The sequence below is a fragment of the Macrobrachium rosenbergii genome, chromosome 48 (genome assembly GCF_040412425.1).
Source record: "Macrobrachium rosenbergii isolate ZJJX-2024 chromosome 48, ASM4041242v1, whole genome shotgun sequence".
NCBI lineage: Eukaryota > Metazoa > Arthropoda > Malacostraca > Decapoda > Palaemonidae > Macrobrachium > Macrobrachium rosenbergii.
The window spans coordinates 60,614,904-60,642,507 of record NC_089788.1 but is presented as its reverse complement, the minus strand read 5'-3'; the positions used below and the strand labels follow the sequence as shown (position 1 = coordinate 60,642,507).

The following is a 27,604-nucleotide window of genomic DNA, read 5'->3' as shown; positions in this document are numbered from 1 at the left end:
ACCCACATGGGTATTATAGGGGAAAGAGAGACTTGCTCTTAGAGAGGATTTAAACTAACACATAACTTATAAACATACAGTTGTTATCTTTATATATATCCTAGGTTTTATTAACAAAAAAGTATTGCTAATGCTTTGTCATTAGTTTTTAATTACAGAATGTTTTTGCTTTGTTGTTCATCTTAAATTGGTTTCTGCTATAATTTTATGTCTTTTAAATTTTCAGAAGTCATTTGTTCCCCTTGCAATAATTTAGAGGGGAACGAGCGCCTCACACCCTACCGCACTACGCCCATGAAAGGCTGCGTTTGTAATACCTCATCGAGGGCCGAAATGACGAAATCGAACACATCCTTGTAAGGGGCATCATGGGGTATGGGCCAGCCATTGAGAGTGGTCAACAGTCTCTCACGACCGACGTAGAATTTCGACGTTCCATCTGCCTCAGTGTAGTGGAGAGCCAGCTGGTGCTGCAGGTACCGTAGGGAGTCCAGGTAAGGGTACCTGGAAGCAGAAAAAATATCATGATAAGGGTACTTTTTATTCATCGGTGTTTGATGGAGCCATTCATGGTTTCATTAAGACCAAGACTCATCTCACATTGATTCCCTATATGCAGGTATTACTGTTAGAGACATTTGTGAGATCAAATTCACAGAACTCTTTTCGTGTTTATGAGGTCGCAGATACCTTCAGACGAGGATACTTCCTCAGTATCAAAACACAAATGAACCACATCAGAGCTATGCTTTAGCAGTTTTGCGTTTCTAATTATCATTCGTTAGGGAGATAGCAATTCTGCTGAGGTGACCAGGTTGCATGCATACCATAAACAGTACTGATCCATGGATCCATTTGACATACATTCATCCATTCATTCAGTCTATTTCCTGAAGTCTGTTACAGTTTTGATATTTTTTTATCCAACATAAAAGGTCTTGTTTGGTTTTTTTTTGTCACTGACGAGTTATTTGAATTACATGAAATCTTACCCAGAAAGGCGTTAATGCACATCCGTCCCAAATAATTAAATGCATTGCTTCGAAATATGAACCCCTCCAAAAAAGAAAAAGTAAAAATTGTTGGTTTCAAATTCAAAAGATCTTGTGTTATTTTATGACTGAAATTAGTCAGATGAAAATACAGCCCCTTACAATCCAAGTCAATATCAGCTGATTTAGCATTTCATTATAAGTTCAGATTAGCAGCGATAAGATTTCAAAAAAACAGTTTCTTTTTTTCATAAAACGCGTAACAGGCCATTTCAGTTTACCCCGAGTTACAATGAATAAGTTGACTTCATTTTATTTACATGTAAATTAAACACTTTCAATGAAACAACACTCGTTTTCATATACTTTCTTGACTTTACTTACACGGGAATGAATCACTTTTTCTATTTTAAGAAACCCATTTTCATTCATTTCGTATCATTTACAAAAGAAAAAGTCACCTTTTTTTAATAAATAACTCGTTTCCAAAATTTCGTTCAGTTTTTGTCAGAATAAGAATTTTTTCATTTAAACAAAGTTCATTTAAGAAAATTCCATTCAGCATTCATCTCTATTACAAGTAAAACGATGCTCATTCTCATGAACTCATCTAACCTGTACTTCTGCGTCAGTTCGAGACCTTCTTTAGCCTCATAACCTAATTCTAGGATATTTCCCAGAGCTCTTCTGGAATACACATCAGACTCTTCCAGCATTCCGCAGATGACGTCCCCAAAAGACGGCATGGTGGCCCTGTGGAGGTTAGTTCAAATACTGCATAAATTCTTGCTGTACAAGCAACATAAAATTTGATCCAGCCTGTAAGGAAGTGTAAAAGAAAGGAGAGGAAAACGCCAAAAGTCTTAGAGTACAGCTAACATTAAAAGAGACCCTGATTGTCACAAAGAGTAGATGAAACAACCATGCGGAAGTTTGTTCAAAGAATGATTATATAAAACCTACAGCCTTACAGTACAGACGACATATAAAGCGTCCCACGCTTGACAGAAAGTATAGCTAAAACAACACTTTGAAGGATAATCACAGTACTTTAGATAAAACTCCAACAATCTTGCAGTGCCAGCGGCATGGAAGGTGCTGCAATTTGACAGCGAGTGCCGTAAAATTACCTTGTTAAGGTTATGCTAAAGGTTGCTTAGATAACGTTATTACAGTCTTAAAGTACAATGACCATAAGAATTCCCCATCATATCAGAAATCTACGCAAATTAACCCCATGGAATTTACAGTGCAAGGAACATGAAAAGTGTCACAGCTTGTCAGAAAGTATAGATTATTGTCATTACTCGGGAGAGCCATTGACCTGAAATTCAAGCTTCCAAAGAATATGTTGTTCATTAGAAAGAAGTAGCAAGGTAAAATGGGAAATACGAGAGATCAGTTATTAGAAAAACATAAATTAACTAATTAATAAATAGATAAACATGTGAGTAAAATATTTAATACAGATTGAATTGTATTAGGTAGTAAAGCATCGCATCTTCGCTTGAACGTCTGAAGTTCCAGTTACACAACATCCTCTGGGAGACTGTTCCACCGTCCGACGGTGTGAGAAAAAAGGATTTCTGAAACTGAGAAGTTCGACAGCGAGGCACATTTACTGCATATTGGTGCTGCTGTTCAGCCAACCTGGTTGCTCTCGGCAGGAAAATTGGATCAGGGATCAATTGTGAATGTGAACGATCTCTGTTAAAATGCAACTTATGAAAAAGTGACAAAGAGGAGACCATCTGCCGATGGCAGAAGTTATAACTACTAAGTATTAGGAAACAGAAACCTACCACCACGAACCACTAAATTTAAAAGAGATAAATCTGACAGAAGCAGACAACCACACCTGAGAACAATATCCTAGATGCCATAACCATGTGGGAATTATTCCAAGAACTATACAGTCAATGTAAAAAGTGCCCTAGCTTATCAAAAAGTTGAAATTAAATGACCATGTGAAAGTAGTCCAAGGACTACCTGGGTAAAATTCCTACAGACTAACACTAGAAGTTACACAAAAAGTGCTCCAGCCTGTTAGTGCAGATAAATTGAAATGACACTGTGGCGGTTATTCCAGAGACTGATTAGATAAAACTCCTACATTCTAACAGCGCAAACAACATAGAAAGTGGCCCAGCTTGTCAGAAAGTGTAGATGATGAGTGATAGGTAAAAATCGGGGTCTTACAGTTTATGCAACATATAAATTGCCATGCATTGTCCAAGAGTCTTGATGAAGTGATCCTGTGAAAGTTACTCCAAAGAAAACAGATAAAACATCTTTAGTCTTAAAACAAAAGCTTAACAAATGTGCATATGAAGTTACCCTGTGAAAGTTAGTTCAAAGACTGTTGTGATAAATCTCCTACAACCTTACAGTACAAGCAACATAAAAATGTCCCAGCATCTCAAAAGGTGTAACTAAATTGGCCCTGTGATAGTCCAATGACGATTACATCAAATTCCTACAGTACATACAACAAATGAAGCGTCCCGGAAAATGTAAGTAAAATTACTTTGGAAGTTAAGCCAAAGACAGCATAGATAAACTGAATAGTCTTACCATACAATCAGCATAAAAAGTACCCAGTTTGTCAGACAGGAAGATAAAATGACTTTGTGAAAGTTAACCCAGTATAAGCATCATGAAAAAAATTCCCAGCTTGACAAAAAGAATAGATAAAATGACCCTGTGGAAGTTAGTCCAAAAGAATTTTTAGATAAAAGCCCAACAGTCCTATCGTGTAAGCAATATAAAAAGTGCCCCAAAATTATCAAAATAGTGTAGATAAAATGACCATATGAAGGTTGTCCAAAAATATCATCTTATAACACAAGAAACATAAAAGAGGATCCAGCTTGTCGGAAGGTGTAGATGAAATGACCTCGTGAAAGTTAGTTCAAAGACTGATACGATAAATCTCCAACACTTTTACAGTACAGGCAACACAAATTGTGTTACAGCTTTCCAGAGAGTGAAAAGGAAATTACCTTGAGGAGGTTAGTCCCAACACTACCAAGAAGAAAAAACTGTTGCAGTTTTAAAGTATAAGGAAAATAAAAAGAGCCCAAGCTTGACAGACAGGATGCATAAAATGACCATTTGAAAATTAGCCCAAAACTACTTAGATAAAACTCCAGCAGTACAACAGCTTCAATTTGTCTTACAAACAAACTGAAGCTGTTTTTATGTTGCCTGTGCTGTTATACTATTGAAGTAGATATAATGGTCCTATGGAGGTGATTCAAAAGACTGCTAAGAGAGAACTCTGATATTCTCACATTGCTATAAACACAAAAAGTGTTCCAGTTTGTTAGAGAGTTAGCTTAAATAACCCTGTAGAGGTTAGACAAAAGACTGATTAAATGAACCATCTACAATCTTACACTACATGCAGCATAAAAATGTGTCAGCATGATAGAGAGGGTAGATGAAATTACTTCGTTTAGGTTAAACCAAAGACTGCTTCAAATTAGCTCTTACAGTTGAAAATACAAGTAACAGGATTAGTGAGCCAGATGTCTAGAAGTGTAGATATAATGCAACTGTGGAAGCTAACCCTAATTAGATAAACCTCTTACAGTATAAGCAGCATATAATGCTCCACCTTGCCCGAATGTAAAGAAGAAATGACCCTGTGGAGGTTAGTTTGGAGACCGCATAAATACAGCATTTGCATTTAAGTAGTACAAACAACATAGATTCCCAGCTTGACAAAAAGTATCAATGAAATGGTACTGTGCAGATCCTTCTGAAGACTGCCTAGACTGAACTCATAGTGTTACAATAAAATCCACATAAAAAGTTCCTAACTTGTCATAAAATGTTCATGACATCCTAACAGAGGTGAGTCGAAAGACTATTTGAATAAACAGTCTTAAAGTAAATGTAACAAAAAGTGCCTAACCTTAACAGAAAGAGTATACGTGAGAGGACGCTGTAGAAGTTAGTCCCAAGACAGCTAAGATAAAACTCTTACAGTCTGATAGTTCAAGAAACTGAAAAGGAGCCCCACCTCGTCAAGAAGCGTAGATGAAATTTCATTTTTGAGAATAATGGTCTTACATCACAAGCAACTTAAATAGTGACCAAGCTTTTCGGAATGATCCCATAGATATTATCATAAAGACTGCCTGGATAAAACACCTACAGTGTTACAATACAAGGAATTTTAGATGAAAGGGCCCTGTGTGGATTAGTCCACAACAATACAGATAAAAGGCCATGAGTATTACAGTACAAGCGACTTAAGAAGTGCCACAGCTTCTTCAAAAAGTGAAGATGAAGGGACCAGATGGGAGTTGGTCCAGAGAACAGAGATAAAATGTGTAGAATCTTCCAGTACAAGCAACATACAAAGTGGATTAGTTCGTTAGAACGTATAGATGAAATAAATTTGTGTATGTTAGTCTACAGCCTACTGAAACAAAATTCATAGTCTTGTAATATAGCAAAATAAAAACAGCGGCCAAACTTGTCCAAATGTAGAGATCAAATGTTCTTTCTGTTCCTATAATCTTAATGTTTTTGCCTTTCATTTTACTGTCTTATTTTTATCTTTGTTTATTTTTTGAATAAAGAAAACAGACTTTCAAATGAAATAGATTTCTGTGACTACGAGGATGAATAAAGTCTCCTACAAATATTTTCTGTCTTTGGAATTAATGGAAGGAGGCAGAAAATGAACGTTCAGTGGGATGGCTGAAAAAAGAGAGTAAAATGAAGGAGATGATTACCATGCTGGCTACTAAAGAAAAAAAGATAAGTAAGAAAAAACAAGTGCAATAAGAGAATCCAAAGCTTGGTAGTGGAAGGTAAGAAACTGTCTTTACGCCATGCAGTCCAAGTGTTACCAATTTCTACAGACTATATGTGAGAGCAGGTGGTCTGGTGGGTGTTATGAGTCGCTTGAGAGGAGGAGTAATCCCTCTTTTGAGCTAAAGAGAATGGCTAAGTAAATAGTACCCATTAGAGAGAAGCATAAATCTCGTGGGCCTTGTTCAGACTTACAAGTGGCACTGTACAAGGCAAAACAAAAAATTCCTTGGGCCTCCAGTAATTGGATTTGATAGACTGCTCTCCGTGAAATGCAGGATTTTTCACCGGTACAAAGACAGAATATGATCAAATGATGGCACTGCTGTCTGTATCAATGTTCTAAAGACCCAAGAGAAATTTGCTTATTATGTAATGCTGGAGTTGGTCAGCAGAAGTGTTTAAACTTTGAGTTTACCAAATATGGTTTAATCATGAATCTATTTCCAGATTAAAAAAATCGTTGCAAGATCAGAAGAACCATAAAGAATATTTCATGAAGATCAACTACTTACTTTTCAGCAACTTTTACCAACTCTTCCAGGGTCTCAGGTCTAGGAGGGTACCTGGGAGCCAGAATAGAAGCAATCAGATTCCCTTTGTAGATCGTACCGATGATGAAAGCGCTGCTCAGCCACGAAATCACAAGCGTCCTTGATGACACTGCAGAAACAGCTGCAGAAATCTTATTGTCAGATCCCTGGGTTAGGAGTGTCCCAAATACCCACATCACAATGCCTCCAGTGGTAATGTGTTTGCACTTCAAGTAACTTTGACGTCCCTTGATTACCTGTGAATTTTTTATGATGGATGTCCAGATCAATTCAAATTTCAGTTGCAGACAGAGAAGATCGTTTGCAGAAATTATTAGATCATACTAAATAAGGTGTAAAAGCATTGTTTATATTTCTGTAGTTATGTCCTTTCTCACCTTTTTACATTCAGAATGATCATGTTTGAATCAGGAGCGCTATAATTCAGTTTATTTCCAAAGTAATTATATCGCAAAGCATGAACATACATTTCGGTATTTCTGGACCTACCCCACTTAGGCTTAGAGACACTACTAGTAGTGTTCCCAAGGTGAGAAGCCATACTTCGCTACTTAAAGGGTAATAAAGACTCTGCCACTTAGGTTCGATGACTGGCTTCACCATGGCAAAGGCCAGATTGACGTCATGTTCATAGGTGCGGGTGAAATCTAGGTGCTTTAGCCAGGCAGGAGCTAAGAGATGAATTATCGGTGCTACCCATGCCAAACGTTCAGCTACACTTTGCTGTACCTATTTTTACGAAAATGGAATACAATAACAAAAGTCATTGCTGGTATTAGTGTGAAATTTATTATAATACGTTTTAAAACCTAGCCTATTAACAATAAGTTATTTCTCGTTTGTGATCTGATTCTGTGGAGAATGTTTTATCAAGCAATGTTTGCGCTGGTTCGTGTGATTGCGGACATTAAAATCTATAGTTCTTTATTCTTTCCAAAATTTATATCTTCTTGTATCCCTTATTGGAGAATTCCCTGACATAGTCATGTTACTGAACCTCTTTTGGTATGTAAATTATTAGTGTGATCCATGGTCAGTTATGCTTGTAAAACGATAGGCTGTCTATCTGTAATCTTATTTACTTCCTATACGCTCCGAGTTCACTGATTGTCACAAAGGTTTCCTGTAGAAGACACCGAGTTGGGCAAAGCGCTCCAAGCTTGATTTTTATACCGTAAGAAGAGAACGTGGATGTTTATATTCAATTCATAATTATAACGATCATATTTCTCAAGTGCAGGACCTAGGTAATGAATACATACGATGATGCAAAGTGTTCCAGCTTGTATAGATGAAACAAATTAACGATTTATCAAACAATTGATACTTGCTTTGTGATATTCATACAACTTCTGAAATTATATACACTGTGATAAGTCCTTGCAATGGAGAAAGATGATGAATCTCGTAAGAGCACTATCCAAAGATTTATTAGTAGAACAAACAAAGTATCTGACTTTTCGTAAGGTTCATGACACATTATGTTTAAAAAGACGACTGGGACGTTCTGTGCACATTATTTTCCTCAATACCGTGTGCCAGAAGAAACTAAAGGGACATTTATCGATGTTACTGTCCGGCAATTCGTCCTCTGCAATTTTGTTATCGACAATTCAGTGATAAGTAATTTATCTCTAGATAATGTGATTCAGTCAAACTTTTCGAAGACATTGTAAGTCTTTCCAGGAATAAGGAAACTAATTTTCACCATCTCGAGTATGAATCCATATACAGAGTGGAACTACAGAATATCCTTTTTACAGTTATTAGAGTTTGTCATGAATGACTGAAGTAGTCCGCTTCCTTACAAATTCCCAGGGCTCAGGTGGAACAAATCCACCGAGTCTTCTTCATATCTTTTGAGAAGTAAGCACACGATTTAGCATTGATGTCTTTTGTGTATTTTGCTTCACTTTGCGTAAATAAAAGCCAACAGGGAAATCAAAATAACACTGATACAGTATTTTTAAATTTAACTATTTAATATTTAGCATAAGAGTTTTTGATTCATAGAGAACACTTAACACTTCCTGACACTTTATTCACTGAGTATAACACCTGTTAGCCACAACTTACTTCCTCCCAGGACTTCACGGGCAGAGAATTGATGGAGAAGTTGAGTGTTGAAGCCATCGCCTCCAACATCAGCCTGTCTGCTCCAGAGTATTTGACGCTTCCGTCTTCTGTCTTCTCTTCCATCCAGTAAGGCTCGTAGGGCAGTGCAGATACATTAACAGTCTCGCCATACATACTAGAGATACGGGGATACATTAAAGTTTCTTCAACTTCGTCTTCTGTTGGCTTGATTTTTAGTTCATCTTGGCAGCAGTGTTAGCTGCTTGCTATAAATGTATCATTTGATACTAAAGGTAAGACCCTTTTTCTATGTCCATAGCATTTAGTCTATTCCTCTAATTTACTTCTGAAAAGCACAGACTTGCCTAGTCCGTAATTAATCTCCTACACATTTCTTTGTGATAAACTGCCTGACTTTCCCCGAACATCTAGTCTTGCCTTACAGTCAAAGTTTCAATGTGCAACTTAAATATCAAAAAAATTTTTAAATATAGAAATATTTATCAGATATGAATTACTGTCTTTCACTGATTCATGTACCGCCCTGGAAGCCCTGGCAGTCATGTAGTTCTTCGTATTATAAATTACAAGATATCTATGTATGGTAAAGCTGCTAGTTGACTGTTTTCAGCTGCGAGCATGTTCCAAACATCCTACTCTGGAATAGCCTGGAAGAGATCATTGACTATGCCCCAGAATATTCTTGATTAGTTCTTTACCTCATATTATGAAAGCCTTTATTATTATTTCTTTCATATTATCTCATTAAACCACTTCGTTAACATTAAATCCCCTACCGTTACACAAATGCTGATACTTGCTCCCTTGAATTTTATCAGAGGCGCTTTGAAAAACCAGAATGAAAATCTATACATATTTACACGCATCCACACATACACACAACCACATACACACACACGCATGCATATATACATATATATATATATACATATATATATATATATATATATATATATATATATATATATATATATATATATATATATATATATAAAGTGTGTGTGTGAAATTAAAGGGCCCATTAAAAAATAAAAAAATAAAAATCAGTACATTTCATTTGATTCTGCTTCAGTCCAGATCACTAGTAAACACAGAAAAAAGACATAGGTGGATCAGCATTCATGTAAAATATACACCGGTGGAATGACGTTCTTGTTCTATGATGGAAGGGCTAAGACTTAGTTCTGCTTCAGTTCTTGTCGATACGTACCTGACACTGACCTGCCGAGGCCGGGGGTGAATCACTGGGAACACCCTCTTGAGAATGCATCTTCATATTCAATCATCTGTGTAACTGGATCGTATTTCTAGTGGCCACCTGACAGATTCATATTCTCAGGTTGATTGATATTGGTAGATTCTAGAATATTCCTCTGGTATGAACGACTATTCTTGAAAAACAACTTTGCCTCACTCCATTTAATGCTGTGACCATAATATCGCCCCTATTTCTATGGCCTCCCAAAGATAAAAAAACGGCATCCCTCTAAGCCCTAGAATATCCACCAGGTTCTCTTTCGTGTAATTACTAAAAAAGTGGCCCGCAGAGCAACTATAACCATCCCTGGGAACCTTTTCATCCTCCCCATATGGAAAATGCGGGTGATTTAGTGAAAAAATTGAATAACACAAACGTTCCCGTAACTCCAACATCATTTGAACATCAAATTTCTCAACCTAGACGGGAAATCACTTTTTACCAAAGTCCCGACTGACGATGTCTTGTCTTTTCAAAAGTACGAAATTGAAGCCGTTTGAAGTCGAGTTGTCCCTCTTTGATAATCCCGTGAAATTAATTATCCAGTGTGCAGCCAACAACCTCATTTTTCCTTTTTCCTCCTGTTAGTGAACCTTTACTTGGAACGTTTCGAAACGAATTTTGCCATCCATTAAACCTCAAAACATGTTGTAGCATAGGCGAATTGACAGTATATTGATATTCTGGGACAATAATTGGATTTTGATTAAATATATATATATATATATATATATATATATATATATATATATATATATATATATATGTGTGTGTGTGTGTGTGTGTGTGTGTGTGCATGTGTATGTATGTATACATGAATTTTTTCCATGATTCTGCAGTGTCACGCGAGATTATTTTTATTTTTGTTTGAAATTTGGTTTAGTTCGCTATTCGAGCGGGTGGATAATGTCTAAAGCAAGAATTTTTGTGTCTTACACTCCTGGGCTATTTGCAAGTGCTCAAGGCTGCACCTCCCCCTGGCTGTTGTGTCATTTCAAAATTGCCATTCAAAATCCAAAATTAATTACTTCAGTGCTCGGTTTAATGTGCCTGCTATGGACTCCACAATATTACTAGGACACAATAAAACTTCTCAGGAAAACCTTTCTTGGATGTCTTTGAAGGTGGAACTTCTTTTCCCCTTAAACTCCAGATTACACTCAACCCAATACACACATACACAGATAAATGCGTATCATATCCACAGTGTATTTTAGTGTACAGTATTTCTCTCCTTTCAGGAAACTTACCATGCGTAGAGCTATCGAACACGCATTGGTCAGCCAAGGACTTTTATTGACAATGCTCGGTTTTCACATTTCACCGTTTTATTTACACAAAAATAGAGCACTGATAAATTATTTACCCACATAATAACAAGAAATGAAAATAATATACGAAATGAAAATGAAAAAAAATAACAAAGAGGAGTGAAAGGCATACAAGGACGAAATTATTGACTCAAGACAAAATGAAAAGTTACACACATCGATTCAGTAGTTAACTACAGAGGCAAAACGTAAATAATTTCGTACAACGAACGTCAGCACTCTCACATGCAGCTAATATCTAAAATTAAAATATAGTTAGTTCCCTCATAGAACGGCTGAGCTTCAGTTATTTCAGGATCCCGTAGAATGGACTTAACTTCATAAACAAGGAGAGTGAATGTAGCTCCGTTATGACTTACTAAACTATTTACACTTCCACAAAAACAAGACGATAGCTCAACTTCAGCTTCATTTAACCAATGCGTCCGTACCAAATTGCAGCGATTTTATGTTAAAGTTATAAAATGAAATGTCTCGTTTAAAAGACTTCCAAATAGTTAAAGAGTTATTTTAACACAGACAATTCAATTATAATTCGTCCAGAGAAAGGAACTTTAACTGGAGGCTTGTTGTGTTACTTTGCACTCTTTAAGCTAACGTCAGTGTACCTAAGAACTGTGAATCTGTTTCAACACATCAACTGATTCCTTAACCAGAACTTCAATTCTTAGTCTTGCTCATCACGCATGTCTAGTATTTGAAAATGCTAGTGCAAGCATATACTCAGTCACATCAAACACATCCCTTAACATAAGCAATACATAAAAATCTATCTGTAATTCTAATTCACAAACATAAGGAAAATCCCTAAACTTAGCACTTTACAATGTGATATTATACATAAATACGATTTTCCGAAAGTTACAGCGTTACACAGGAAGAGAAAAATATTCTCATGAATTTTACTGTTGCAACAGAATTTAGTAATTAGAGCACAGGTGTGGTTCTCTTATGACAAAAGGCCAAATTCGATGCTTGTAATGAAACAGAGAATCTGCAACTTTAGAAGCAATGTTCTATACACACAGATACTTCTACATCAGGTACTTATTAAGACTGTAATTAATGCCTAATAGAAATAAGTTAAGTAGTAATGAGCATTATTGCACTTGGTTATACAAAACTAAAGATCATTTTAATGAGAGCACTTTTAACAACTGTGGAGTACTTCAGCAGTGATAAGAATTCCCAAAACGTTCCCCCAGAACAGACCTTACTTCTCTTACGTTTCAGCGTAAGATACTGACATACTTTATCTTACAACCCCCTGGGTGAACCAGTGACTCCCTTTTACATTATTTTCTTTGCCGTGCGCCTAACTGTGTAACTTAAAGTACTTAGCTTTAGCAGCATATGCACGTCTGGCATTTTCTCGTGGCGCTGCATTACCATATAGGCTCTTTACAACTGGCAGCTGCACAAGAATAGGTCAGGTTTGGTGGAAGGAGTACAGTATTGCTAGCGGGTTTCATGATGTCTTCGAAGTTTATGCAAAGTCAGGTGCCCATTGCGAATCATCAGAGTGGGTCACCCTTTCGACTTCTCAGTCTCTCGCGCTGGAATCAAAGTTTGCCTTTCATGTGTGGTTTCGGCTCAAGTCATATTGCGACTTCTTGTTCTTCCTGGCCAACTGACAAATTTCAACTTTCTAGTCCTATGTAAGGATACTGGAAGGAGGGAATGGGGAGAACAGGACTCATTGTTCGGATTTCAAATTTCAGGACGCCAGGCCCACAGTAGATTTAAGTGTCATTGGTCAGGTGGTCATTTACAACCCCTAATGCAGCCTGAAGGTGGGGCTTCCCCTCGCCTTCTTGTGACCTCAGAACATCAGCAGTGGGGCTAATGGAGGCATCGGGACTGACCGTTGAAGAATTGCAAGAGACAACTCCCTTAATCAAGCGATTCTCCAGTTTTCACGTCGCCTCATTATCATTATGGGAGATTAGCTTTGCTCTTCCATCTCAAAGATTTACCAGAGAAATACTGTACATAGAAAGCAGTGGCGGTTCGGTTCGAAGGTATTATAAAACGGAAAACAGAGAAGAGGACGTATGGAAGGTCAGGCAAAGACTGAACATGAAATCAAGATATTAATCCGATCAGCAAGGGTGCCTCTGTATTTCGCACGCAAGTGGCCCATACTTGGCAGCAGCTAGAGCTGATTTATAATAAATGTAAATTTTTAGATAAAACGTCAGGGATGTTGCTATATGTGTGTATGTGTGTGTGTATATATATATATATATATATATATATATATATATATATATATATATATATATATATATATATATATATATATATATATATATATATATATATATATATATATATATATATATATATATATATATATATATATATATATATATATATATATATATATATATATATATATATATATATATATATATATATATATATATATATATATATATATATATATATATATATATATATATATATATATATATATATATATATATATATATATATATATATATAAATGGATGTATGTATGTATGTGTGTATGTTCCAGCATAACTGCATTGAGCAATTTCAGCCAAACTTGGTATACATATGACTTACTATCCCGAAAAGAACACTGTGGGGGTAAGACATCACTAGCGTCAAAGGGCATCAAAGGGGGTGGGGGTGGAAGGGCTTCCCTGAAACGGGACTGCTTCTGCCATTGAAATGGGACTGATTATTCCCGTATACTTAGTACCTTCTATGGCACCAAAGGGGGTTAGGAGTTGGGAAGGGGGTGACAGACAGTGAAAGGGAGAGAGAGAGAGAGTAGAGGCGGTGTTAGGGAGAAGAAAGAGGAAAAGAGACAGGGAGGGTTGGAGAGAAAAAGAGAGAAAGAGAGGGAGAGAGTGAGAGAGAGAAAGAGAGAGAGTAGAGGGGGTGTTAGGGAGAAGAAAGAGGGAAAGAGGCAGGGAGGGCTGGAGAGAGAAAGAGGAAGAGAGTGAGAGAAAGAAAGAGGGAGAGGAAGTGAGAGAGAGAGAGAGAGGGTAGACGGGGTGTTAGGTAGGAGAAAGAGGGAAAAGTGTGAGAGAGAGAGAGAGAGAGAGAGAAAGTTTATCAGTTGTCAGATAATATATATATATATATATATATATATATATATATATATATATATATATATATATATATATATATATATATATATATATATATATATGTGTGTGTGTATATATATACAGTATATATATACAGTATATATATATATATATATATATATATATATATATATATATATATATATATATATATATATATATATATATATACAATATATACTACCTGACCAACCCAGCGCTGCCGGGATAACTCTGAATGATGACCAATAAAATATCTCTCTCTCTCTCTCTCATATCTGTTCAAATCACCTTTCTACCACCTTGCCATCCCACTCTCTCACTGATTATTTCATCTTGTAACTATGAGGTTTTCCTCCTGTTACATCTAAATAATAAAAAAAAAAAAAAGTGTAAAAAATTAAATAAAAAGTTTAAAAATTATATTTATATTTGTATGTATATGTATCTGTGTATATGTTTGTATATATATTTATATATATATATTTATATATATATATATATATATATATATATATATATATATATATATATATATACTGTACATAAGATTAGTGTAAGGAGCTGACAGCTACCTCATGCGTCAGAATGGAGGCTTTGGAACCTCTTTAAATAACGCAGGGAAGATGCTTGCAGGTTTCTAAAGACCAGGATTAGAGAAATCCTGGGGCAACTGGGGATGCAGTAATGGAGTGTTGCTATTGTGCCTGTTAAGCTCAATCCTTCATGCAATGAATGACAACCCCTGCAACCACTACCCTGTGAGTGAAGGCTAAACTGCTCTGAGGTTGCGGAGCTTTTGTGCCTTTCTGGAGTCCTAGCCAACTAAGGACCCCAGACAAGCTTCTGCGCCATTGATTGTCGAACTTCCTACCCATGGGGTCTGCTGGTGTGTCCATTGTCGCCATTCCCTGGGGATTTTCATGACTGGAGGAGAAGCAGTCAGGTAATGAGATTCTGGCTGTTCAGGGCTGTTGGATGTTTAGTAATTTAAGGGATGCTGCTGTTCACTCCTGGCGAAAAATCATTCACTTAGGCAAATTGTGTTGCTCAGTTGGGAGCTGCAACACGTTTGGGATTGTCTAAGGCTAAGGCCCCACCGAATCTATCGTGTGCGTCCAGTACTGACAAAGCAGCCTCGTCCATCTATAAGCGTGTCCGTCTTCTGCATGTGTGGCCCAACCAGACAAACGAGTGACGGTTAGGTTACAAGACGGACAGTTCAGCACCACTTGCCGTCATAGAGGGAGCGTGCGAGTTTTTGCTCTATGACTCATTGCTGTCAACCAAATTAGAAGTGTTGAACAATAGGAAAATCTGGACTCATGACATAAATTTAGAACGAGGAAAGAGTGGAGAATGTGCAACACTCTTTCATAAGTTACGACAGCATCCAGACAAGTTTTTAATATTGTTGGATGTCGCCGAAAACCTTTGACTTAATTCACGAGGGCATTATATCTCAAATATTAAAATTTGATAACAATTACAGAAGATCAATATCAATGGAAGAGAGACTTGTAGTAACTCTGAGGTAAGGATTACTGATTTCGAAATTTGTAAAGTTGCACTTTATTTTATTGAATAAAAAAATTCAGATATGTAGATTGTGTGTGAACTGAACACTAGATACAGCAACTTATGAAACAAAGGTATTTACATAAATACTTGAATCCTTTATCATAACCACAAATCATCACATTTGATTATAACCCAAAGTTGGGCAGGTGGTTCAAATTCAGGTTGTTTTAGGTCTACGTTTGAATGGGGCAAGGTGGGAGATGGCGTCTGGCTCGGTTGGCTCGGAGACGCACGTCTAACTGCGGCTAAAAACAAAACATTTTGTTCCTTGCGCGTGCAGTCCAGTAATGCACCTGACGCCACCCACGCGCATGGGCGTGGGGCCACTCGTATTTGAATTATGGCAGTTGATCGAGATGCACAAAACACTTAGCCGTGTTGGACGCATGCAACGGATTCAGTGGGGCCTTATCCTAACAACAAGGAGACCGTATGTTAGTGTGACAGCGAAAAAAGGCATCCTGGCGACAAACTATGGAAAACTGTCCATGGATAAGTGGATGCAGCGACTGTGGGAGTACTCAACCAACCCCCTTTTTTCCTTTTCAACTGGTCACATTAGAAAGAATATTGAATTAAAGCTCAGACAGGAATATTGAAACGAAGACACAAACAGAGATGACCCAAGAAAAGTTAAAACTAAAGCACACATGTGCGAAATGCAGTGTACAAGTGGTGCATGAACTACAAAGAGGCATGTGCATCAAGCTAGGTAGTCTCAGTGTGTCTCTCCTGTCAACAAGAACAGGTGATAGCTCGGCTGAAGAGGGAAGTAGAAGAAATATCAAAGGAACTAAAGGGGCTGACAAAGGGTACACTCAAAGGCAAGAGAAGAGAAGACAGGATGGAAATGGAAACTGGAGACCTAAGAAGAGAAGTGATAGGCCTAGACCTTTGGAGAGAGAAACAGGAAATGAACAGTGACATAGTAGAAAACGAAAAGAGTATAGTGCAGATTAGAACACAATTAGTTAAGACCAGAAACAGAAACATAAACCAGACTAGGTACAAAGAAAGAAACTTACAAGCAAAAAAATGATGAATTCAGGGAATAAACACATCAAATAGATTTGCTGTGCTCTCAGAATCAGAAGAGGAAACAACCTTAATTGGAGACTCGTTGGTAAAAGATCAGGGGTCAAATTTTGTGGCCAAAAATAAAAATACGAGAAAAGTTAATTCTTACCCAGGTGCAGGAACAAAGAAGATAACTGCGGTAGTGAAGAAAATCAAAGTGAAAATTAGAAAAAGTGCAATCATAGTGCTTGGAGGAGGGAACAACTTATTTCTAAAAGATGGAAGGACTGGCCAGACAGAAGGTCTTGTGGCTGACCTGAGGAATGTTGTAGAAAACATCCGTGAGAAAACCAACAATGGCATTCTTGCAGGACTACTGCCTAGAACCAATGTAAGCCACTGCTCCCTCAGCAAGGCAATTGGAATCAACGACAGACTGGAGCGAATATGCCAAGAAAAAGGTGTTAGGTTTTTAAACTTTTGGGACAGATTTGTAGGGAATAAAAAACTATATAAAAAAGATGGAACTCAGTTGAATTTAGAAGGAGCAAAATTACTTGGAAACCTTCTTAGCGAAAACCTCTTGAAATACCTCAGTGAACTGAACACTCAGTGGAAGAAGCCGGAAAGCTCCCAAGTTTCGTTAGTAATAGCACTGCAGGAAACAGTGAAAATATGGGAAACGAATAAAGCCACCGGGGACAAAACAGAAGATAGAAAAGTCCATCAGAGTGGCGCAGTTTAATGCACAATCTATTTGGAACAAAGTAGATCTCTTCAAAGCATTGATGGCAAGTGAAGAACTAGACATAATAGGTATCACAGAGGCATGGATACAAGAGGCAACAAGAGACTTTGTAAGAGAGTACCACATAACAAGACATAAATTGTTCAAAAAAAGATAAACCCAATAAAAAAGGTGGAGGCGTTATGTTATATGTCAAGGACCACCTCAGTCCAATAAAGTGTAAAATTACAACCACTCAAGAAGTCATTGGCATCAATATAAGCAGGAGATGTCCAACGAGGCGCTGTATGCATTACTAGGACAAGAAATAAACAGCAAACTCTGCATAATAATGGGAGATTTCAATGCAGCTGTACACTGGGACACTATGACCTCCACATCAAACTTAGAAGAAAAGAGACTTTTAGAATTTGTCAAAAATTCATTTCTCCACCAATGGGTTGACAAACCTACTATAAGAGACAACATACTAGAATCGTCCTATCAACAGAAGATAACCTGGTGTCAGACCTTTCAGTAGGTGCAAATTTAGGCAAAAGCGACCATAAAATGATTATATTTTATATTAATATTCGCCATGAAAAAGAAAAGAAGATAATAAAGAGATTAGACTACCATCGAGGTGACCTAAAAAAAACTAAAGGAGTATGTTAAAAATCTTGAGTACGACAAGAACACAGACATGGATAACTACTGGGAAGCCTTTCTAGAAGAATACACAGAAAAACGCTCCAGATGTATACCATTAAAGCAAATACAAATAAACGGCAATTATCAGCCTAAGTGGTTCAACATAGAAATTAAAAATAAAATAAAGAGACAGATTGCACAAATCAATGACTCCACACCCAACACCAGAAGAAGCAAGCAGGCATAAAAGACTCTGTAGAATGGTGGGCAAATTAGTAAGAAATGCAAAGATAAAAGAGGATAAGAGAGTTGCATCAACTTGTAAGGAAAACCCAAAAGAATTCTTTCCGCATGTTAATAGTAGGAAGCCAGTAAAAAATAGCATAGGTCCCTAAGAGACAATAGAGGAAACCTAGTGAACTCAGATTTGGAAAAAGCGGAGTTACTGAATAAATTTTTTACTAGTGTTTTCACAATTGAAGACACTACCTCAGTCCCTGAACCATACCTCAATCCCTGAACCAGCTATTAAATATGAAGGGGCAGAACCACTTGACAGAATAATATTTAAAGAAGAAGACGTTAAAAACAAAATAGAAAAACTGTCTCGGATGGGATTCATCCAAGAGATATTAAAGAGTTAAAAGAGGAGATAGTTCCTCACCTATATAAACTCTACAGAAAAATTGCAGAACAACGAAAGGCACCAAAAGGATGGAAACTAGGTAACGTGCCCCCAGTTTACAAAAAAAGGTCCAGGAGGAGAGCCAGAAAATTATAGACAAATCTGTCTAACGTCAGCCCCTTGTAAGATTTTTGAGTCCATAATTACAGATCAAATTGTGGATCACATTGATAGAAACAACCTGTTGTTAAATAGTCAACACGGCTTCAGACAAAACAGATCCTGCCTATCATAACATGCTTATCATAACATTGACGACAGTAGGAGAAAAATAGACATGCTTTACTTAGATTTCCAAAAGGCCTTTGACAAAGTTCCACACAAGAAACTAATGATAAAAGTTAGAGCTTTATGAATTGTATGAGAAATAGCAGACTGGATTGAAGACTGGGTAACTAATAGAAAACAGGCAGTCGTAATAAATGGTGAAGAATCAGAATGAGCACATGTGATAAGCGGAGTTCCTCAGGGTTCTGTCCTTGGCCCGCTCTTGTTTTTTATTTACATTAATGACATTGATGTAGGCTTAACTAGCAGGATAGCCAAATTTGCATATGACACCAAACTAGGTGTAAATGTAGCAGACCCAGATACAGTGGAAAGTTTAAGGAATGATCTAAGGAAAGTAGGAGAGTGGTCAAAAAGATGGCAAATGCCTTTTAACTTGGATAAGTGTAAAGTGTTACACATATTCTGCTTGGGAATGACATAAATAGTGCAGAACAAAAAGAGGACCTTGGAGTCGTTATTACCAAGGACTTAAAATCCACAAAACAGTGCATAAAAACTGAAAAGAAGGCACAGAAACTAGTGGGATACATAAAGAGACAGTTCAAATACAGAAATAAAGAAACGGTGCTGCAGCTCTACTCTTCCATAGTTAGACCTCGTCTTGAATATGCAGTATAGTTTTGGTCACCAACACTAAGAATGGACATAAATAGATTAGAAGGGGTACAAGCAAGAGCCACAAAGTTAATTCCAGCCATCAGACAGATAGGTTACCAAAGAAGACTAGAGAACCTGAATATCTGTGGCTTAACACGACGATTGCGAGGACAACTCATAGAAACATTTAAAATACTGAAAGGCATAGCAAAAGTAAAAAGTAACCTCTTCACATTAAACGAAAACCAAACAAGAAATAATGGATGGAAACTAGAACTGAAGAGATACAACACATCTCATTGTGGGAACTTCTTCCCATACAAGTTATGTGACACATGGAATAAACTGCCACCAGAAGTTGTCAACAGCAACAGTGTGGAAGAGTTTAAAAGAAAGCTAGACAAAATCATTAGAACAATTTGAATGAACAGCAAAACCTGCTCCTAGAGATAAGTGAGCACATGATGTCTCCTCGGAGGGACTAATAAGTCTTTGAGACATCCTAATCCTTGTAACTCCTTGTAACTCTCTCTCTCTCTCTCTCTCTCTCTCTCTCTCTCTCTCTCTCTCTCTCTCTCTCTCTCTCTCTTTTTCCCTCTTTCTCCTCCCTAACACCACCTCTCTCTCTCTCTCTCTCTCTCTCTCTCTCTCTCTCTCTCTCTCTCTCTCTCTCTCTCTCTCTTCTCCCAAACACCTCCTCTACTCTCTCTCTCTTACTTCCTCTCCCTCTCACTCACTCTCTCTCTCACTCTAACTCTCACTCTCACTCTCACTCTCTCACTTCTTTTCCCTCTCACTCCCCTGTCTCGTTCCCTCTTTCTTCTCCCTAACACCCCCTCTACTCTCTTTTTCACTTCCTTTCCCTCTCACTCTCTCTCTCTCCGTCACCCCCTTCCCAACCTCCACCCCCTTTGGTGCCATTGATGCCTTACCCCAGCATTCTTTTCCAGATAGTAAGTCATATGTATAACGAAATTAGGCATGATAAATTTGCAAAGTTGCTCAGTCTATAGGCATAACCAGCCCAGTTTCAGGGAAGCCCTCCCCCCCCCCCACCACTTTTGTGCACTTTGGTACTAGTGATGTATTACCCCCACAGTATTCTTTTCCAGATAGTAAGTCATATGTATATCAAATTTGGTTGAAATTGCTCAATGCGTTTCAGAGTTATGCTAGAACATACATACATACATCCATTTACGTGTGTGTGTATATATATATATATATATATATATATATATATATATATATATATATATATATATATATATATATATATATTCATAACATATACATATACATACATACATACTTGTCATTGAGCTGGAGGAAGGAATAAAACAAGGAGTTGATCTAATGCTTTCGTGTCTTAGGGTCAAGTGGCGCACATACATACATACATACTCCATTTCTATCATACGGTGTATGCATAGATGTTGAGGAACGGTAGCTTGATAACTGAGCATACAACTACAAAAGCACGATTATAGCTAGACAATTAGATACAGTAGGTAAACCAGGCGAGAAATGTTTACGAAGCATTATAATCGTAACGGTGGATTTCAAGTAAACTTACTTTGAGAATTTCCGAGGAGAGAGGAGGCTATTTTGGAGAACGAGATTCCTCGAGGGCGTCCAGAATCCAACTCGAGCCAGACGACTTCCAGAGGCCGTGAATGGCAGGTACGTAAAGAGGTTCCATCTGCAATTCATATTTTACTATATTTGCCATATAATTCCATAGTAATAGGCGAAATTATGTTACATTCTACCGTCATCTGCATTGCATTATATCACGTTGGCTGTGATATTATTCCATTTTGTAGTATAGACTGTATCATATCAAATGAACTTAATATGGTATGCCCTTTCATAGCGCAGGTTCGAAGAACCTAAGAACAAGGAATACTGGGTTAGAAGAGTAGGGTTAAACCCCGAAGAAAACAAGTAAACAGACCTGCCCCTCATGAAAGGGAGGTTGTAAGAGACATGGAAACAAGAGGCAGGAAGGGAATTCCAAAGCCAAGCGGTTGGAGGGGAAAAGAAGAGCAAAGCAACCCACCTTTGCGACTCTCCCTTGGTACTGGGTAAGACGAAGTGAGTATTCATCATGGAGAATGTCCAGTGCCTGGTCAGGGCGCTGACTTCCTGCTGACTCAGTCGTCCGACGACCAGGAGTCTCGAGTGCCCCGCAAGGAGGCGCCTCTCCAGAGAGAATCTGCCGAAGGCGCTGACGAAGTTCGGGTCGTCGCTCAGCAAGATCACCTTCACCTCTCGGCGACCGACGCGAACCTACCATGGCCCAAGGTCTAGTCATTTCAGCTTCTCACTTCATTATATTTATGTACACATGTACATATACATACGCACACACATAAACACACGTATGTATATATATATATATATATATATATATATATATATATATATATATATATATATATATATATATATATATATATTATTTATTTATTTATTTATTTATTTATTTATTTATTTATATATAATAGAATCCCACAGGAAAATGACAGGCAGAAGTTCAGTACCAAGCGCTTTCACGTTTATTAACGCATCAAAGTGCCCCGACGATGCGTTAATAAACGTGAAAGCGCATGGTACTGAACTTCTGCCTGTCATTTTCCTGTGGGATTCGCTTATTTATATATATATATATATATATATATATATATATATATATATATATATATATATATATATATATATATTTATATGTATGCATGCATGTATATGTAAATTTCTAACTCACATCGCTATCGAACCCAGGTCCTTCAATTAAAAGGCTAGGGTGCTACCAACTAAGCCACACTGGTCAATCTATCCCGATGTGTTCCACATGGGATTGTATGTTGACTACTTCTGTGAATGCATATGTATATACTCGTACATATACCGTCAATAAAGAATGGGTAACACTTGAAGCCGGTAGTCACTAATTTTGTCAATTCCAAGAATCGAAAATGAGTATTGAGTGGAATTTCACCTTTTGACTCAACATCACATTCAGCTCACCCTTCAGAATTTGATATTCATCTTTCATTTCGACATTCATCATCCATCATCGCCCAGTTATTCCAACATTCAACAATCAACTTTCATTTTAGTTTCGAGCACATAGCGAAAAGAATATATTTCAAAACTCAACAAAAGACCGGACCTGATAGGGAATTTGACATAATATAAAAAATTCACAGGAAATAAATCCTCTAAAACTCTATCTATTCTTAGATTTGATAAATTAGTTATTCTGTAAAATATGGGTTGACAAAGACAGAAAACCTTTGAGTTTGTGCCATTTTTTGTCACTAAAACGATGGTTTCAAACAGCCCTTCTTTTGTTTGATTCTATACACACGTTATATCATGCCTTCTCTAGTTCTCTTCTCGCTTCATGTCATACCCACCCATCCACCTACCTGTTGCCTGTTCTTCACTCAAATCTTTAGTCATCCTACACTGCTAGAAAATACTCTGGCGAGGTATGGGATTAAAATAAGACTAACTCAGCAGTCCTTCGTAGTAAAAATTTCATCCTCGCCATCTTCCGAGTTGGATCCTCAACCTGGGGCTGCCAGCTTTGTCAGCCTATAGCGGTGACTGTATATCACTCCTAATTGGTAGTAGTATCCTTGAAGTCACTCAGACAACAGCATTTGATAACCAATGAAGTCTTGATGGAAAGTTTCCAAGCGCGCGCGCACACACACACACTTAAGAAAAAATCCGGAAATTACTTTTGTTAATTGCATTCAAGTAATTGCTTCTGAATGTTCATACGTACAGTTGTTGCTGGGTAATGGACTCAATACACGTTTGATGGCCAGCTTCCTAAGAATCGCAGGTACTTATTCGGGCGTAAGTTATCTAGATGTCTAGAAGCGTAGTCACATCCGAATGTGTAAATGAGGTTTGCGCAGTCGAAACATCTGTCTGCTCTCACTCGTTGCTTTGAGCATTTTGAACATTCTCTCCTACAAGTCGTCCTTTATTTGTATTTGTTGGAATTGAGATTTTCTGCTAAGGTAAAAACTGGAAGTGATAAAAAATTTCTGGGAAAAAATCTACGAAATCCTTGAAGAACCAATTCACTGAAATAGCAAAGAAACAACGGATCGAGACGCAGAGAGCAAATTAATCCACGAGGAGTTGTGATTTCGAGGTTTAACTGGTGAGTTATATATTGCTTTGACCGAGAAATTCCATACTAATAATTGGCTGAATTTTGTGGAAATGATTGGCTGAAACTGACAGAGCACTGAGCTGTCTATATGGAACAAACCTCCTCGCGCTTCGCTGAGTTGTAGTTTTCTGAGGCTTTTTATCCAGCTCACTGATTTGCGATGTTCTCCACAGAGCTCTCAAAATATGATAATTGATTTGTGGACGCACGCACCGTAAGTAGTAATGTTCGATGGAACCATCCATACGTATGCCTCACATTCGGTTCTAGTCTTTAGTTTTATTAAGACAAGTTTTACGAACGGCTCTTGAAGTATTTTGAGGCTGGAAGGGCAACTGTTATGCTTACTTTCTCCTCTGTACCACCCCCGAACACTTTCAAAGCTCCAAGAATAAGTATCTTTACATTTTGTATTATTGATAATGACCACCAATGTTCCACTCCATGTCAGAGCGTGTAGAGTACATGGGAAAGCTGAACTTTGACGTGGATACGTTATTTAAGAGACCCTTCAAGACTCGTCCCTGTTTTAGTCAGGTATATCAGGCTATTGAAAGCAGGGTGGAGGGGAGGCAACTAGTGAATAGACCCAGAAGCAATAGAAATGCAACCCCTCTGGATAGTCTACGCGCTCAGGATACTGAACAATGGACAGGGATGGCTCTAAACCAAGTAACAAGTGTCAAGTGCATTTTAATGTAGAAATTCGGAAAGACCTCGAAAACCAAGCGAATGACTGAGTGTGAGCTTCATTTCAAAGTGAATAAAGAGTAAGAATAATGTCTGCATCGTGTCCATGGAAGACAACCAGTGAAATGTTACCTGTCGCGCTAAATCGACAAGTTCCTCAATGGAAGTTGTGTTTGAATCAAGTTCCATCTTGGGGTTGAAGAATGCTGTCCCTTGAAACATCAGTGCCCCGCTCAGTACCTGTGGATTAGATTCCCATCAGAAAATTGGAAGAGATTGATTACATTACTTTACTTGAAAAGAAACAATCTGTGAGCATCACAAGGAAAGTAAACGAAAGGGTGAATTTGAAATAAAATACCGCTTGCCGAATATATCAGCATGAAGATGATGAAAAGCCAACCGGCAAGAAAATTAACGGAAACGACAAGACAAAGCACTAACAAATTTTACCGTTTTTGAAGCGAAATTTTTTATTAACTGTTTGTAAAACTCTCTCTCTCTCTCTCTCTCTCTCTCTCTCTCTCTCTCTCTCTCTCTCTCTCTCTCTCTCTCTCTCTCTCTTCTAGCTATGTGATTCTGTTCTGAGTGATGTTACTGTTGTTGCTGCTCCTGTTATTGTCAGTTCTGAAGTTGTCCTTTTATAAACAAACTACGAATTCAATGGTCTTACCTTCACCAAGACCTGAAGCTCGTGATTATCATGGTCAGCGAAGACGACACTGGAAGACTCGGGGAGACTCTTGACTATTGACAAGGCTGTTCTCACGATGGTTGGCACTCTGCCATTTCCTGGCACTGCCTTGCTCCTCTCCAGGGCTGCGGTAATACAAAGGACCCCTCACTCATTTAATTATGCATAGATGGGGTGTCAACGTATGTACGGGTTAATAAACTGGCTATATATTTTAGTTATCAAACCATTATCTGCGTATGTCAGCATCTCTCTCTCTCTCTCTCTCTCTCTCTCTCTCTCTCTCTCTCTCACACACACACACACACACACACACACACACACACACACACACACACACATATATATATATATATATATATATATATATATATATATATATATATATGTGTATATATATATATATATATGTATATATATATATATATATATATATATACATATATATATATATATATATATATATATATATATATATATATATATATATATATATATATATATATATATATATATAGATATACGGGTATATATATATATGTGTGTGTGTGTTATATGAATATAGATAGATATGTGTGTGCGTGAGCATATACTGTATATATGTGACCTCTAACTTTTCTATGAAAATTGGGTTGTGATAGATCAATACAAAGCAACTGCATACAAACACAGTTTCATACTGGAAGCAAGTCTCTGGAGTATTGACAAGGAGTGTTGCAAGGGAACCTCGCCTGTGGGAACTTCGCCTGTGTTGGATAATTGGAAGAGCGATGAAATCAGAAGAATCCCTCTGCAGCTGAATGAGGTCACGCCCATCGTGGAAAGTCTCCGATCCAGAAGGTGTTTGAGGAGTTGAACAGCTCAGCTACGTAGACTAAAGTAACAAGATGACGGTAAGAATGTAGTGGCAGGAAATTTTCAGTCGGGTGATGCTTTTGATAGACAGGAATCTTGTCCCGTTTTCTGAAAGCAAAGAGAGGGCTAGAGGCCACGCTTATCGAAGTACAAAATGTTTAGGCGCTTTAGATAAGGGGTTCTCTAAGTACTCTTGAACATGACGTGGATTCCTAACGAAAAGTAAATATATGAAAGCAATATTTATGTATTCTTACGGGGATTAGCTAATAAAAATTAAATCATTATCCTTTTCACTGTTTTTAACATTTTAAAACTCTAAGAGGTGTCAGTGTTTTAGAAATATTTCATAAAATTCAAACGTTACTGGCGTAATATTGAGACTAGAAAAACGAATTTCTCTTCTTAGAAAAAAAATTTTGCGGTAACGAACCAATCGATACTTACTGCTCTAACAAAGCAGCCTTGCATTTGTATGAAGAATTTTCGCGTGAACATGTTACCAGACGAAATTCTCGTGTTTTCCGTATTAATCGTACATCAATTTAAAATACATAAGCCAAAATTGCAAAACGTTGGAATAAAGACAAAATCACGAGCAGTCATTCTTCTTCTTCTGCTTCTCAACGTAGTTCTACTCGTGGAAAAAAGCATTCACCAATCATGCGCACTTATAATTCATTACAAAAATTCGTATACATGTGGCATAGCTTTAACTAATAAATGTGACAATTAAAAGTTGGTAAAACCATGATATAAAGAAATCTATTTTCCTGACGAGGGCAGGATGTTTGTTAAACATTTATGGGTTATATTTGGAGTTCCGCGTATTTACGCAACTCGAAAAACTATCACGAAAAGTCATTTAATAAATGGGAAATATATAAAATATAGAAATAAGATCTTACACATTTTATACAGATGAAACTGATCCGGTTGAAAGATCGAATCAAAAAGAGAAGTCTGCCAAGTGATACTGTCATTAAGCTTAATATATTAACAGAAGTTTGGAACACGGTGAGTTGGACTACACGCAACTGGATGAAGTTAATAAATAAAACAAAAGTCTGGAACGTGATAAGGAGGGCTCGTAGAAGATGAGTCAGCTACCTCCAAGATTTTGGGCTGAAAGATAGGCTTATAAGATATCCTGAAAATGAGAAAGAATCATATTGAGAGAGATAAACGGGGTGACCAGATTGAAAGAAGTGGTTTACTGTGGATGTAGCCGAGACCTGGGGATGTGATAGCAGTCGCAAGAAAATTCTCAATTCTCCAGTTCTTACCAAATGTTTGTGATGATGACACACTTGAGGGTTGAACATAGTGCTCAAGTGACTGCTAACAACAAGAAATGTTCACTTGGGCAGGTCTGGTACGTTGCTTTTTATCTGCTTCCTATGCCTTTGTTTATTAGTTTTGTTCTGTATATTGTTATAATTAGGGTCCTTT

The 27,604-nt window shown here is 37.4% G+C and overlaps 1 protein-coding gene across 1 annotated transcript; it reads right to left on the bottom strand.

Annotated features, from left to right (window-relative positions):
• Nucleotides 1-256: 256 nt before the first annotated feature.
• LOC136831115 (uncharacterized) lies at nt 257-26,113 on the bottom strand. The gene is made up of 9 exons (XM_067091068.1): nt 25,978-26,113; nt 25,277-25,422; nt 24,736-24,843; nt 21,778-22,007; nt 8,450-8,624; nt 6,863-7,102; nt 6,335-6,609; nt 1,608-1,745; nt 257-504 (listed from the first exon to the last, which is right to left on the bottom strand). The coding sequence occupies exons 1-9, from the start codon at nt 26,111-26,113 to the stop codon at nt 279-281; spliced, it is 1,674 nt and encodes a 557-aa protein (XP_066947169.1). The 3' UTR covers nt 257-278.
• Nucleotides 26,114-27,604: the final 1,491 nt, after the last annotated feature.

What these genes read in the sequence shown, in the direction of transcription:
- LOC136831115 (XM_067091068.1), bottom strand. Translation starts at nt 26,113, where the DNA reads ATGGGCGTGACCTCATTCAGCTGCAGAGGGATTCTTCTGATTTCATCG. An exon ending in AGCTTCAGGTCTTGGTGAAG is followed by an intron (nt 24,844 to 25,276) that starts GTAAGACCATTG and finishes TCTAATCCACAG; the next exon opens with GTACTGAGCGGGGCACTGAT. An exon ending in TTGGTAAAAGTTGCTGAAAA is followed by an intron (nt 1,746 to 6,334) that starts GTAAGTAGTTGA and finishes TAACCTCCACAG; the next exon opens with GGCCACCATGCCGTCTTTTG.